The 16,305-nt window shown below is 41.0% G+C and overlaps 1 protein-coding gene across 10 annotated transcripts in view; it reads left to right on the top strand.

The window, feature by feature from the left end:
• The window catches only part of dnm3a (dynamin 3a), a 37,467-nt gene that overhangs the window by 488 nt on the left and 20,674 nt on the right, over positions 1 to 16,305 (top strand). For 8 of the 10 annotated variants that reach the window (XR_004580101.2, XR_004580099.2, XR_004580100.2 and 5 more), the window contains 15 exons: positions 31 to 213; positions 5,582 to 5,655; positions 6,059 to 6,208; positions 6,313 to 6,516; positions 6,625 to 6,723; positions 7,369 to 7,529; positions 7,750 to 7,892; positions 8,632 to 8,767; positions 8,855 to 8,922; positions 9,044 to 9,182; positions 9,268 to 9,354; positions 9,492 to 9,562; positions 9,672 to 9,723; positions 11,815 to 11,844; positions 13,464 to 13,577. Coding sequence is in view for 7 of the 10 variants with exons in the window: in XM_034313597.2 (XP_034169488.1) it covers positions 53 to 213; positions 5,582 to 5,655; positions 6,059 to 6,208; positions 6,313 to 6,516; positions 6,625 to 6,723; positions 7,369 to 7,529; positions 7,750 to 7,892; positions 8,632 to 8,767; positions 8,855 to 8,922; positions 9,044 to 9,182; positions 9,268 to 9,354; positions 9,492 to 9,562; positions 9,672 to 9,723; positions 11,815 to 11,844; positions 13,464 to 13,577 (1,689 nt within the window). In the remaining 3 variants the exon portion in view is untranslated. The remainder of the gene's footprint in view (positions 1 to 30; positions 214 to 5,581; positions 5,656 to 6,058; positions 6,209 to 6,312; positions 6,517 to 6,624; positions 6,724 to 7,368; positions 7,530 to 7,749; positions 7,893 to 8,631; positions 8,768 to 8,854; positions 8,923 to 9,043; positions 9,183 to 9,267; positions 9,355 to 9,491; positions 9,563 to 9,671; positions 9,724 to 11,814; positions 11,845 to 13,463; positions 13,578 to 16,305) is intronic. The other 2 variants (XM_034313594.2, XM_034313595.2) reach the window with 2 other exon arrangements.

Below are 16,305 nucleotides of genomic sequence, written 5' to 3' on the forward strand. Positions count from 1 at the left end.
TGTGTGTGTGTGGGGATGGTGTGTGTGCAGTAGAGGGTGTTTCTGTGGAGTCATGGGGAACCAGGGCATGCAGGAGCTCATTCCGCTGGTGAACAGACTCCACGAGGCGTTCAGTGTCCTCGGGCGGAGCTGCAGTCTGGAGCTGCCGCAGATCGCCGTGGTGGGAGGACAGAGTGCAGGCAAGTCCTCTGTCCTCGAGAACTTCGTGGGCAGGTAGGTGATCACATGTCTCACTGACGCTTTGATTGTGTTGAGGAACATCTCTGATGTGGAAGCCGGATGGATGGATGGATGGAAGGCTGGATGGATGGATGGATGGTGCAGGATGTGCTGTGTGGTGGCAACAGGTGCACAGGCTCCTGCACTCATCTGTAGTCTGCAGCCGCTTCTTCATCTCCTTCTCCTGCCAAGTGCAATGATCAGGAGCCAAGAACATGTTCACGCAAAGCGATCGAGACTTCATCTCGATCTCATTCATACTGAACATCGCAGACTTTTATGGTGTTAAAAAAAAAAAGTGCAGGGATTTTGATACAAAAGGTTTCTATGTGGCGTATATTTTAGATGACTTAGATAAACATTTCCAACACAGATACCTCCAGAGATGGGAAACAGCAAGGTCTGCCAGTATTTCAAGACGCTGTCAGACATCTGTTGATCCTTTTTTAGCATTGAAGGCAGGTTTAATTTGAATGTCTAATGAAAGTCCCTGTCACACCAACACTGAGCGTAATCTGCAGCGAAAAACAGGCAAGCTTTACTAATGAAAACCTGAAATCATTTTAGTGCCACATTTCTGATTGTTTCGTCATCCGTTAAACAAATGCAATACATAAACTTATAATGATTGTATAATTATAATTCATTTATAGTAGCTACACCTAATAATAATAATAATAATAATAATAATAATAGAATAAATCATATATACACTATATAAGTATGTGGATATCTGACCATCAGAACCATATGTGGTTTTCCCCAAACTGCTGCCACAACATTCAAAGCACACAACTTATATAGGATGTGTTTGTATGCTGTAGAATTACAGTTTCCCTTCACTGCAACTAAGAGGCCCAAACCTGTTCCAGCATGACAATGCCCCTGTGCACAAAGCGAGCTCCATGAAGACATGGTGTGTGAAGGTTGGAGTGGAAGAACTCGAGTGTCCTGCACAGAGCCCTGACCTCAACCCCACTGAACACCTTTGGGATGAACTGGAACACTGACTGAACCCCAGACCTCCTCACCAACATCAGTGCCTGATCTCACTAATGCTCTTGTAGCTGAATGAACACAAATCCCCACAGTCACGCTCCAAAATCTAGTGGAAAGCCTTCCCAGAAGAGTGGAGCTTACGATAACAGGAAAGTGGGGACTAAATCTGGAATGGGATTTTCAACAAGCACATATGTGTGTGATGGTCAGGCGTCCACATATTTTTGTCAGTATAATGTATACACAGTTCACAGTAAATTATCTATATATATATACATGTTCCTCCTGGTTCACTGGTTTCTTTCACTGTCTCAGAAACAGGCAATTATGCAGACTGGCTGCATTAAATTGCCCCTAGTTGTGAGTGAGTGTGTTTGTGCAAGGTGCCCTGCAATGGACCATCCTGTGTTCCTGGGATAGACTCTGGATCCAGTGCAGCCCTGACCAGGATAAAGCATCTGCTCAAAAGAAATTTGATGAATTATTTCAAAATATATATTAAAACGACAGGAAACAACAAAAGCAAGTTAAGTGACTTGAACAGATGTAATATATTTTTTTAGGTTCTGAAATTAAGGTTATTTGTAAGTTAGTATACCATTGCTTCCATGTTGCTTTGCTTTTTGCTGCTCTACGGAAGATGCTCTCTTGCCAAGAGAGTTTCCTTGCCGATGTTTTGGGCTGTCCACAGGAAACCGGGATTGTTAGTGAAAACCAGCCCATTGTTTGTCATGCTCAGTTTTTAAGTGTGGGGAAGTGAGGTGAAGGTTAGCTGTTTCAAACGACTGTTTCTGACACAGAGCAGAAGCTGGAGTCTTATCTCTGACTCGAGCAGCTCCTGAGGTGTGTGTATGTGTGTGTCATATCAGTTGTACTCATCACCTTTAACCAGCTCTAAAAGAGTATGAGAGAAAAACGCCAGTTACTTCATTATGTGACCTACATACGGTGAGAAATAAGGCCACTGAAAGCCTTCTTTTATGGCAGCACAAAGCAAAAAGAGTTTTCCTCTCTGCAGCAGTAACTGATTAATATAGCATTTCACAGATTACACTTTGTCCTCCCAGATGTCTATAGGATTATTACACCTAGAATAGTGATGCTACAACCCTGTTACCTGGTTTGCTTTTGCTTGAGCTGTCAGTTTCACATGGTCTCATTATGTCTGTGTGGGTTTTCTCCAGGTTCTCCAGTTTTCTCCCGCCTCCCAAAAACAAGTCAGTAAATTACCTCTAGGTGTGAATGAGTGTACAAATGAGTGTATGGTGCCTGTGATGGACTGGCATCCCGTCCTCATGCCCAGTGTTCCCAGGATATGCCTCCGAATCCACCATGACCTTGTCCAGGATAAAGCAGTTACTGAAGATCAATGAATGAATATTAGATGCTTTTTCCTTAGTATGTATTGAGACTCTGGATTAAAGTAGCCAGCAAGTAGCCATCATGTACCAGCAATTATTCACGCTGTTACATGATGGCCTTCAGAGTCATATTATTTAAAAGAACTCATAGATGTAGCCATAGTGATGGAAAAATCATTGTGCATCAGCACCAAAAGCCATCTGTCCTTGCCTACTGTTCATCGAGGCCTGCGGATATGAGAGGGTCGACTAGATGCCGAAGGAGATGAGGAGAGAGGGATGGCAGAGAAAGAATGAATTGCCTAGGGGAAAATAAGTCTGAGAGCGAGAGAGATATAATGGATCTATATATTTTTATTTGAAAATAGATACTGCTCCTGTTGTAAGTGTTATATACGGTATATGCTGTCACACCCATTCAGCAAATCCGTAAACAAGCTTTACTGACTTGACCTTCTCCAGCAAACATGAACATGAGATATTAGACCACAAACGCTCAAACAGTGCAGGGGATGGAGTGTGGGAGCGGCCGTAGAGACAGATAGGAAGAAAAAGAGAGGTACAGTGGTTTGAATGAAAGCATTGTCATGGCCAGAACTTCGAGGTCAGGGGCAAGTGATGAGAACGAGTGCAGTTTAGGCTAATAATACGACACATTGTGGAGGAGGAATGTGGATGTGTCAGAGTCGATTCCTGACAAAACGCGGCAAAGTAATCCAAAAACATCTTGACTCTACAGCCTAAGCGATACACAGATTAGGTTCTAACTAAAACATGCGATGTGGTGGTGTTTCACAGTGAGCGAGTGATTCAACAAGAAACCTTTTTGACCCTTGATATTTATCTGTGAGCCGGCTAAGCTTTTACCTGCATGCTGACATCTCCGTCTCCTTATCTCTCTTGTGTGTTTAACTGGGTCTGCTCCTGAGGGAGGTCCCTCTCTATTTCAGATTGTGTTTCTGAATTAGCTTCACACACCCTGATCCCTGCATCATCGCCTGAATTTCTGCAGCAGAGCCACAAATATCTTCCTTTGTGCGCTTCATACAATTATGCACTACATACTGATAACCTAAGAAAAGACATAGTACAAGCCTAATTATTTGGTTTGTTTTTGCCAAGAAGTCTGTTGTGTGTTTGCTTCAGATGGAGCAACGGAACAAAATACATTCATGCCAGGGGCACTTTTTTTTTTGCTTTCTCGGTTTAAACACTGCTCAGAACAAGTTTGCATGTTTTGTTATTTGAATAGTGAGAAGCCTTGCTGTTTCATGAAGAACACAATCCATCAATTACCATCTGTCCAAGAAAGACCGAACTATAGACATGGTTCATTTTGAAAACCTGAGATTTTTACAAGACATTGCTGGTATGATCAAACAGCATACACATTGTGAATATATTAAAACAAGCTGGTGAAACCATGATGTCATGAAAGTCTAGCCTGCATTAATTAGACTAAAATTAATGCAGTTATTTTTTGCATCACACAAATGCCACGATGTGTAAGCACACCCACAGAAAACATGTCTGGAACCTATGAGATTGGTCAAAATGCTCATAAAACACCAAATGTGGGTTTGTTAGAGGATTCGTTTTCCATTTTATTCTTTTATACCATTATTCCCAAAGCCAACATAGTGAAAAAGATGAACAAATGATGTATTGTGTAGCTTTTACTGGTATGATTGTATAGTCATTTGCCGCACCGTTAAAGGAAAACTCCACCCTGAAATACATTAAATATGCTTATTTTGGAATATTTCTGATGTGCTTAGTGATTCAGTTGCTAATTTGCTGGTTGATGCTGTATTTTAGTTATCCCACCCCTTCTCCCAGTGCCCCATAGTTGAAAAAACACAGCGAAAGTGCCCTCTAGGATGCCCCTACGGAAGTTAAAATGTAATGAAGTGCCTTCTGGAGTGCCCTTACAAGTGGAGAAAATGTGATGATGTGCCCTAATGGCTGGCCTTCAAATGGGAAAAAAATGTGATGAAACGCCCTCTAGGGTTGCCACTATGTGTGGAAAAAAAAAAAACATGATGAAGTGTCCTCTAGGAGCCCCACTGTGTTTAGTAATTGCCCTTTTTATTTTTTCGCCCCTGCCCCTCAGACAGCCTGTGTGTGCCCCTGTCTTTGTGTGTGATCAGAGTGTACAGATCAGGAGGTGAGAGAGCTGGAAAGGATTAAAGTCGCTTTACGTAGACATGAATTCCCACTGAAGCCACTATCAGCGGCTTATCAGCAGGACGCCAAACAGCATTGTGGGTAATGAAAATAAACCAACGTATTGATGAAAGATAAATTTATGTAAATAAATCTTTTGCGCAATTGAAGGTTGTATATTAATTATAAATATTTATATGGAAGAGGTTCAGGGTGGACTTTGAATTAATGGTTCCAAGCTTATGATTGAAAAGTTGTGAGCTCACATCCCTGGACTGCTGGAGAGCTATTGTTGGTCCTTAATTGTATTGTGTCACCAGTCTAAGCTGCTTTTGACAAAATCACATGCCAAATGAAGCAATGTAAATGTGTGAATGGCATGGATTTGAGGACACCATCCTTCCCTTATTCACTATTATTCCATTATTCAACCTTGGATCTGTCCTACTTTTGTCACTGTTATGTACTTTTGTCTCTTGATTTGCTGAATTTCCACTCTTTGGTATGATGCTTTGGTAATCCTGTATTTTACCTTAATGACTAAACACACACCATATGCTAATGACTGTTAAGGCCTTATATCTCTCTAATTTTGTTCCTTGCTGCACTGCTGTATATAGACCACTGTACCCTGTACCACTACTGTACACCCTGTCCTATATATGGAGTCAGGAGGGTAATAAGTGTGTCTGGAAATGGGAGTGAGAGTTATTGGGTTTACAGTTTCACCACGTCGCTGACACATTGCCTAACCTTATCTAAGAATGCTGTATTTTCTGGCTCTGTTCCAGGGGTGTGTGTGGTTAAAATTGCTCTGTCTTTTTTTTTTTTTCAAGGGATTTCTTACCGAGAGGCTCAGGGATTGTCACCCGAAGACCACTTGTGTTACAGCTAATCAGCTCCAGCTCAGGTAGATACACACATACATATGTGTACAGTATGTACAAGCAGCCCCGCTGTGTGACTGCACAAGACTGACTTGCTGACTCAGTGTTTATCACTGCAACTTTGCGCCATGCTTTCTCAGCTGTGATGGAGTCATCTGTTCCAGATTTGATCAGCTTTTGCATTAAATAATCAGTGAAGGAAAAGGAAAGGTGTGAATGTTTGATTACATGCAGGAAATTTTTTTTAACCACTGGGGGTCAGTGTGTCCTCATGTTGATGTTTCCGTCAACTGTTCAATGGAAAGGCTTGTGGCTGAGTATGAAAGGTTAAATTAACATCATAATAAATTTATAAAATCAGTTTTTTTGCTCTCATTTGTTCTCCTGTGTCCTCTTTCTCACGTCTCCTTCCATCGGCTCTCACAGAGTATGCTGAGTTCCTGCACTGTAAAGGGAAGAAGTTTACGAACTTTGATGAGGTTCGACAAGAGATTGAAGCAGAGACAGACAGAGTTACAGGAGCCAATAAGGGCATTTCTTCCATTCCCATCAACCTACGTGTTTACTCACCAAACGGTACAATCATCACCTTAACAACACTCATCTCATAAAATGGTATTTATGTTGAGCATTATACACTTAAAACATATGAATATGTTCTATTTTTCTTTCTCTCTCAGTGCTCAACCTGACTCTAGTAGACTTGCCGGGCATCACTAAGGTTCCAGTAGGGGATCAGCCTCCAGACATCGAATACCAGATCAGAGACATGATCATGCAGTACATTTGCCGGGAAAACTGCCTCATCCTGGCTGTCACACCTGCAAACATGGATCTGGCCAACTCAGATGCCCTCAAACTGGCCAAAGATGTCGACCCACAGGGTGAGAGTGAACAGAACAATACTGAGTTCCTTTCTGTCACAGATTCCTATACTTTCGTCTCTTTTCTTTCTGTTTGTTTCCTCATGATCTTCGGTTCCTCTGTCTCAGGTCAGAGGACCATTGGCGTCATCACTAAACTAGATTTGATGGACGAGGGGACGGATGCCAGAGATGTGCTGGAGAACAGGGTACTGCCCTTATGCAGAGGTACACTGTACTTCATTAGTCTGCAGTTAGTGCTAGAATACAATCAGTGTGGTTCTCAGTTAAAGTTACTGGCACTATTCATATATTGTCATATCAGTATGGACATGTATCGACATATGCAGTGTGTGTAAAGCCTTTTAGCTGTAAACAAATCTGTATGAGATCATGGTGTTGAAATGAGACAAGTTCCCAAGTTCCCTTCCTGTAGTCCCACTGCCACAGGGTTTCGGTTACAGCCAGAGCTAGTCTATAGAACCTGAACTGGTGCCAAGCAGTGTAGGCCGTGCTCTCAACAGCAGCTAAAGCAAGGCCAGGTGCTGGGCCTTCATGCTTGCATTTTAATGCATTAGACACACACACACACACACACACACACACACACACACACACACACACACACTCATCATAGATATATTTTTATTTTCCATGCAGATTACTGTAGAACACTCTCTCTAAATATACTTTAGTTTTACAGTATTGTACAGTATTGTATTGTATTCGATACAGTATGCAGAACTGTTTTATTATTTCTAGCTTTGTTCTTTTCGTGTTGTCTTTCATTTGCATATTTACTATTTCTTTGTCTTAGAGCCTCTCTATTAATGAGTATAAGTCTCTGTGTGTATGTATGTGGGATTGATGCAGGTTACATTGGAGTGGTGAATCGCAGTCAGAAGGACATTGAGGGGAGAAAGGACATCAGTGCGGCTATCGCTGCAGAGCGGGTGTTTTTCCTCTCTCATCCAGCTTACAAGCACATGGCCGACCAAATGGGAACACCTTACCTGCAGAGGGTCCTCAACCAAGTGAGAGACAGAGAAAAAGAGTGATATATAGAATAAGACTGAGACGGTGTATAAATAACAAATTAGTTAGGTTAGATTGCAGCATGTCAATGTTTCTACTGCAAATGCAAATCAGCACACAGGCAACAAAGGGTCTCTATAAACATTATCTAAGCTCTATGTGGATATATATAAACATATCCTAGCACTGAGTTGTATGGTACCTCTCTTGTATCCATAGCAACTGACCAATCACATCCGGGACACACTACCAGTGTTCCGTAACCGGCTGCAGTCTCATTTATTCTCACTGGATAAAGAGGCTGAGGAATACAGACACATGAACCCTGATGACCACACACGCAAGACCAAAGCACTGATGCAGTGAGTCACTACATACAGTCAGAATATGATACAGTATAAACAGACACATATATTCACAAACATGTGATCCCTGACTAACCATCACTAAATTAGTTTTAATGCAGTGAGTCAAAATATGAAGATACACACACGTACGTGCAAGACCAAAATTTTAAAACAATGGTATACCAAAAATGAGTCTAAACCTACAAGGCTAATGAAGTTAACAAGTAGAAATACAATGACAATAAATGCTATCTATCTATCTGTCTATCGATCTATCTATCTATCTATCTATCTATCTAAGTAATGATCAAATATTTGGTGGCTTAGACCTCCAACAGGAAGAAAAGTTTGAACACCAAACATTCATGGCAGATGGATGTTTTTGGTAAGCGGCAAATTATAGGTACAGATTTTGTTCTAAATATTGATATATATATATATATATATATATATATATATATATATATATATATATATATATATATAAATCACTGTGATAAATAAATACACATGGCCCTGATATCCATTCCCTGAAAGCTTTTTTTTATTGAATTTTATTGAATTTATTGAAGTCATTCTTGATAATTCACAGATCCAGGTTTTGACACACAAATTCTGTCTTCACACTAACATAACATCAGTGCACTAACGCATCTTCTCACAAATCCAGTACTCTAGGATTGCTCCGCTTACAGCTCTCTAACCAAGTATCTTTTTGTCTTTATCTTTTTGTCTTTCCCTCTCTGTCATCGAGGCTTATCCAGCACTTTGGGCTGGACTTTGAGAAGATGATTGAGGGCTCTGGCGCCCAAGTGGACACCATTCAGCTCTCAGGAGGAGCCAAAATCAATCGCATCTTTCATGAACGCTTTCCCTTTGACCTAGTCAAGGTGTGTGGTGGTCATCGCACATCAGCTTCACTGATTAAATCGTGCCTTGTAATAGTCCGCACTCATTCACTGTCGTTCACTCATCAGATGGAGTTTGATGAGAAAGAGTTGCGGCGTGAGATAAGCTATGCCATCAAGAATATTCATGGGATCAGGTCTGGCTTTCAAACACCACACCTTTAATCCACCTTTAGTCTGACAGTGTATTATACTCTCAACTCATAGGTACATATGCTGTGTGTGGTGGTCTGGTTTTTTGTTTGTTTGTTTGTCTAGGACAGGCTTGTTCACTCCTGACCTGGCGTTTGAGGCCATTGTTAAGAAAGAGATAGTGAAGCTCAAAGGCCCGTGTATTAAATGTGTTGATATGGTCATCCAGGAGCTCATAGCCACAGTGAGGCAATGCATCAGCAAGGTATTATAATTGTGTGTAATACTGCTGAAATGGAGTACACATAAAGAATGTAGACGTGTGATTGTGGATCTTTTCCGTTGTCCAGTTAGGGACCTTTCCTAAGCTACAGGAAGAGACAGAGAGAATAGTGACCACACATATTCGGGAGCAAGAGAGTCAAACCAAAGACCAGGTGAGAACTAAACTGCATGCAAATCTCTTATCATGCACGTGGCACTACAACTTCAGGTAAATGTTAAATTAAAACTTTATTGTCCAGCATGAATTCATGTTCTGTTATCTTACGCTCTTCTTCTTATCATCCAACAGATTTTCCTTTCAATAGACATTCAGCTTTCCTACATCAACACCAATCATGAAGACTTTATCGGATTCGCCAAGTGAGTTCTCGGATCCACACATGAGCACACATACTAATTCAGGCCAGGTTAAGACGTATGATGAAAAAGCACACTATTCTCTTTCTGTTACTCTTTTCTGTATTTCAAGTGCGCAACAGAGAAATAATCAGATTACTAGAAAGCCTTCCACATGGAACCAGGTAAGTCAGTGTCGTATAAATGTGATTCTGACGCTGTGATATAGAGCTGTACACGGGACTGTTTTTTAAAAACTGCTTTCCCACATCTGATCGCTCCACAAGTTATTTCTCCAGATCACCCCACAGTTATTTAGTTCTGTTTCACTGCAGTGAATTAACTGTTATTTCATTTTGCTCTCCTGAACAAGTAGACACTGTTAAGAGATTTTTTTTTTTTTCTTAACCTGTTCGTTCAGAGAGCAGAACAGGGTAATTTCCTGTTTTCCTGTAATTCTATTTAAGTCTTATTGTCCCCAGATTTAAGCACTGCACACTGATGACTACTCACTTAAATTAAAGAGACATGTGCCATTATAGATCGTGGTACTCAATAACCTAAACAAACTAAGGCATAATCGTTGTTTTTGTTCATCAGCTGTATTTTATGGTTGCCTTGTTGGAACATGATTTTTTGATGGCAAAAATATTTGGTTTGTGATGTCCCAAATATGTTTACATGACCACGTTAAGTCTTGAGTTCCAGCAGGCTGTAAAAAAGTCAGAGAAAGATCAAATTTCAAATGCGGACAAATCATTTATTACTTAGAAAGATAACATGCAGCTTTTGTTAATGTTGTCACAATTTTCTTTACACAAAAGCTGTTTTTACTGTTTTTGCACAATAGTCATCCTGTAGACATCAGCGTCTACACCACTAGAATGGACCTGAATGGACAGGCTACTGAGCAAACACTCTCACACAGTTTCAGTAAGCACTTTATCCTGGTCAGGGTGGAGGGAACACTGGGTGCAAGACAGGTATATAAACCAGGTGGCACTCCAGTTTATCACACACACACACACATTCACACCTAGCAGTAATTTATCTTAGCCAATCCACCTACTGGCATGGTTTTGGGAGGTGGGAGGAAACTGGAGAACACAGAAGGAACTCACGCGGACATGGGTAGACAGACAGGAACCCGAGCTCAGGATCAAACCGGGGATCTTGGAGCTGTGAGGTGGCACCTCACCTCAAAGCCCTTAGCAAGTCAGGAGCATTCAAACCAAACGCAAATATACAGTAATTTGCCTGGAGAAAAAAACTCATTCACTGGAATAGGAAACAGAAAATAGATAAAAACAGAAATAGAAAATAAAAGGACAGGCTCTGCAATTGGTAATATTGCAGCACCAGCTACACTGTTTCTGTTTGCCCTGTAATCTTCATTTCTGACCTGCATGTGAGTAAAAACGTGCCTCGCCTTCAGACTTCGCTGAAATCCCAGTCCCGATGCACATCTCTAGTGTGATGCTGTGAGTGTAGACTTGGATTAGACAAAGACCAAGTCATGAAGCATTTGTGATATTGTACCTAATGTCCTCTTTCTGTGTTGTCTGTGGTTTGTGTTTCTTTCTTCAGTTTTGCTGTTATAGATTTGCTATTATTCATCACTAGTGTCTAACATGTTGAGCTTCTGTTAACGTTCTCATGTATTGTTTCCTGTTGCAGCTTTAGTGCAATATGCTAATAAGGCTGTTTGTTGTGTCTCTACCCCTACTACCACCTGCTTCTTTATATTATTTTGTCACTCACGTTCATTTCTCGTATTAAAAATAAGTAATTGAAAATAATTCCTTTTCACATTCTTATAAGCTCACGTAAAGCTTATTCTGAAGGGAACTGCAGGTTCTTCTGTAATATTCCCAACTCTTCTTTTCCCCATCTTCCGTTTTAATTCCATCCTAAATGGGTCCATTCGTACTTCCCTTCCCTTTTCGTCCCCTCTGCTTTATATTTTGCGCTCATGCACTACTCAGCCTGTTCTGCAGGGGGCATGGTGAGTAACTCACACACACACTGCATGAAGCCTCTGTGTTATCACATTCACTAATTAACGGTCCAGAAAAGGCACTTCTTCAGATTTAAAAATCTGAACAATTTACAGTTTTGTGCTTGTGTACTCTGTTTTCCTGTCTACATGTCTTTTTTTTTTAATTGATGCAGAGCTGAGATGTACTTGATGAATATGTGATGTTGTATTGTGTAAAGCAGAGGATGCCCACTAGTCCTGTTGTAATGGTGTTATTCTCTCTGCTGAAATTTTTTAGGGTGCTGCACCTCCACCTCCCAGTCAAATTGTACGAGCCCTACGTGTCTGTAAGCTTTACTGTCTGCCGTCTATCGCCTATCGACTGTCTACCACTTCTCATTACTTCTCTGTAGCTCCTAACACACGCCAAAAACACACTGTGGAACTCAGGGGTGGTGACAATTTAATGAGACGGCTTTTAACCCACCCAGCTTATTATGTTTATGTTTGTCTCATCGCTCCAATCTATTTCCTCTTGAGTCACTCCTGATCTGTTAGATACACCATAAATTCCCACAAACCTAAAGCCTCTCCTATTTATCTTCAAGCAGTCTAACTTATTCACCCTGCTTTCATTAACATTAATATTGTTATCTTGTTTAATCCATGAATTGCACATGTATGCTTTTCCACTGTTATGTGTTGTGTATATTATGTAAGTGTGTGACGATGTTCGAAACACATCTGTACCAACTCCTGTGGAATCTCCAGGCCTGTAGATTTATAGCCTCTGATCTCAGTCCATCTGGTGTGCGTGTGTTTATGTACAGTTTATTGAGATCACACAGTGTTGGTAGGTGAGTTTTTATTTATTTTGTGAGACTCCGTTCAAATGCTATAAGTTACTCATAGTGTGCCGAGAACACTAGCAACATTTGTGCATATTGTATTGGAATGTGACCATTGATATAATTGGTTTATTATGACATGGCCTTGGTGTAACCATTCCACACAGTGTTTTTTTAGATTTCCACAAACTAATTTCAGAGACTTATGTATATTTATGTATAAGGCCTTTTGAACTGCTCTTGGAAAGGATTCTTCAGGCGTTCTTTAAGGGTTCATTAGATAAATAAGGCTTCTTAGCTTTCAAAAATGGTCCTACTTGGAGCCCTCTCTGATGGGGAAACACTTTGTTGCAGGGTTCTACATAGAACCTTTACGGGTTCACCAAAAACCCTTCTACGTCATATACCGTACTTATTATTATTTGCTGTACTTAAGTGGCTTCGGATTTGGACTTCATGTTTTCTGCTTACTAGCTGTAGTTGAGAGAATCCCAATGGTCACATTTTGTACATGGGGTACAGTTAGACAGGAAGTTTGGGTCCTCTACACTGGTCTCTCTCTCTTTCTCTCTGTACATGTATGTCTGCTTCATCCTCTATTGGCCAGCTGGGCTTTCTGCTTCCCTTTCTTTCATCACCTCCACCCCCTCATCCCTCCGTTCTCTCTCATCCTCTGCCTGCATCACTCTTATTTTAGTCCCCCTTCCTTTATTTTCTTACACCAGTCCTTTCCTTTTCCTCTGCTGGTCAGTACGTATCCTGCAGCCACACTGCCTGGGTTGTGTCTGTGCTCTACATTTTACTGTCACTTTTTCTTTGACTCACGTAGAGTCAGTGAATTGGCATAATTAAGCATAGACCTTCTTTAAAACGCTTATAAACGCACTTATAAAATTATATGTCAGCACGTATTTTAATATGCTTCTATTCAGACACATATTCAGTCACAAGACTCTTTATTTAATTATCTCCAAATAACACCTCTCTTCCTCTGTTTTCCAGAGGACTGGTGAACTCTTCCTTCTGGTATCTTTCTTTCCGCGTCCCCATGGATCACGCCCTCTAACATTTGAGTCCTGACCTCTTTCTTGCTTCGCAGGTGATCCAAAAAGGCTGGCTGACCATCAACAATCTTAGTTTGATGAAGGGAGGGGCCAGAGAGTACTGGTTCCTGCTGACTGCAGAGAGCCTCTCCTGGTTTAAAGATGACGAGGTGAGGTTTGGCCTGCTTCTGTTTCACGTGACTTCTCACTTGTGTGTGAACATTTGTTGTTTCATGTGTGTCCTCCGTTTGGATCAGATTTTCAGGCTCAGGTAATTGATGCAAGGACGAGTCTTGAAAACGTTTGTGCACTAGCATTTCTGCGAGTCGCGATTGGCTGTCCGAAACGTCCCTCATGCCGTGTGGCCTGCCAGGTGGGCTGCCATCTGTCTGCCTGTCTGTGCCTGCTGTACAGGTGCAGGAAGTTCTGCACAGCAAGTGTAGACAGGCAGACAGACAACGCTCTCAGCCAATGGCAGCACGCTCTGCCGCTGGGAAAGACGAATCACGTAACACACCTCTGTTCTTATGGTCTCACTGTGAAGGAATAAAATGAATATCATGTCATGATACCTTATGATATGAAGCACATTACTAATTACACTAACACTGAAGAGGCTCTGTAGGTGATGTGTAATTGGAAAGGTGTGGAAAACCAGTCCAGAACAAAAATTCAAACCAGGATGCCACTGCATTCACTGAATTTTACACTTCCCTATAGGTTGCTCTGTCCTTTTTCTTCCTACCTTGCTCTCTTTAACTTCCTTTCCTCTTTTGCCCTCTGTGACCCTGTCTAACTCTCTTACTTGCCTTCTCTCTCTCTCTCTCTCTCTCTCTCTCTGTTGGGAATTGAGGCATTTGGATCAGATCACCCTGACACAGCTGGATTCCCCCCAAGCCAAACTAACACACACACACACGCACACATTTGGGCCAAATACAAATGGTTAGATGAATAAACACATAGTAACACAAACAATCAATGATATAAATGCATATGCAATAGACATAGTATAATCACAGGCACACACAAATGTCTGCACAAATATTTCTGCGCTTAAAGACTTCCCCATGTGACTACACAGACACTTGCGCAATTCTGGAGCACGAAACGTAATTACAGCCTTACTAACACATACAGGCACACACATATTACACTCATTATAATAAATGACCCATAGTAATAAATGACTTTCTGTATTGCTGGCTGTCTAAAGCAGTACTGTTCTACTTGCATGTTTGTGGTAGTGTTTTAACAACATATGTATTAGCAAAAGATGATATGTGTATAAAGATAGATAGATAGATAGATAGATAGATAGATTTGCGATCTTTGTTCGGATCAGTTTGTAATGACTTACCTCACTATAGTTTAGAAACCCTCACTATAAAATCCTCCAAAGATAGTAATAAGGTAAATAAATAAATAAATAAATAAGTGGACATGTCTGCAGAACCTCTTCTTAAAATTCTGCCTTATCCATTATCCTGTGTACAGAGAATGCCCTGACTGCCTTTCCAAATCTGTAGTTTAATTCCAAAACTGGATCTTTATTATCCTTTGCTATTATTGCCTAACACACTATCTTAAAATACTGTCATATCAAACATGCCTTCAGATCCCTTTTTGGTTATATACCTCTCTGGAGGTATTCTAAAGCCTAAAAAAATTGCATTTTGGAACACACATGAAGCCATTTGTCAGTTTAAGCGCTGTCTCCTTGTCTACGCCTATTTTCTTTAAGTCTGCACTCACATCCTCGCTTTTTTCTTGTGCTGTGATTTTCTCTACATTTTTTTCTGGCATTCATCTTTATTTCACACTTCATTCGTCTTGTGCCTTAAATCTCTCTCTTTCTCTCTCTCTCTCTCTCTCTCTCCCTCTTTGTGGCTGGCAGTCTCTCTGGGACCATACACATTCCTGGCTGGAAAATTGTAAGGCTTTGTCCAAACACCAGCCTCCAAGAGCCTGCCGAGAAAGAAGGCGAGAGAGAGAGAGAGAGAGAGAGATCCCTCTTGCTTCCTCACTCCTGCACCCCTTCACCCCTTACAGCCTATCATATAGCTAGGCTTCTCTCTCTTTCTCTTTCTTTCTCTCTCTTTTTCTATCTCTCCCTCTCCTACTCTCCTTTCACACACTCTCTCCTCTCCTTTCTCATTAGCTAATAGCTCAGCAGCTGTGCTACAGCTACATGCAGCCATTGTTATAGTTGTCTTGGTATTTCTGGTGCTGCTGCTTTGGGTAAACCATCCCAACACTAAACAGACACACATTCCTGCAGCTTCTCTCTCTCTCTCTCTCTCTCTCAGACACACACACATACACACACACACACACACACACATGCTCTCTAGCTCTGTCTCTCACACTCGTGCTGCATGAGGGAAAACAGATGACTCTTACTAAGTCTCTCTCCTACATCGCCACGCTCACTCTCTGTGAGTGTGTATGTGTACATGACTGAGAGCAGTCTTCTGTAGTCTCCTCTCATATATATATATATATGTAGGTACAGTACTGTGCAAAAGTCTTAGGCACATGCAAAAAAAGAGCAAAGATGCCTTCAAAAATAATGAAATTAAATGTTTCTAGATTTAAAAAAAGTACTATAAAGAGCAGTAAACAGTAATAAATGAAACAAATTCAATATTTGGTGTGACGAGCCTTTGCTTTAAAAAAAATAGTAGTCTCAGGTACAATTAGTTCAGTTTTATAAGGAAATGAGCTGTAAGTGTTACTGAGCCTCTTGCAGAAGCAGCCACAGTTCTTCTGGAGACTTTGACTGTCACCCTTGCTTCTTATTTTTGCAGTGAAACCCAGCAGCCTTCATTATGTTTTTTGTCTGAAAAGTGTCTCTTATGTAATATGCTACTTTCTTTACTGACATACAGACATTTT

The sequence above is a fragment of the Pangasianodon hypophthalmus genome, chromosome 19 (assembly GCF_027358585.1).
Source record: "Pangasianodon hypophthalmus isolate fPanHyp1 chromosome 19, fPanHyp1.pri, whole genome shotgun sequence".
NCBI lineage: Eukaryota > Metazoa > Chordata > Actinopteri > Siluriformes > Pangasiidae > Pangasianodon > Pangasianodon hypophthalmus.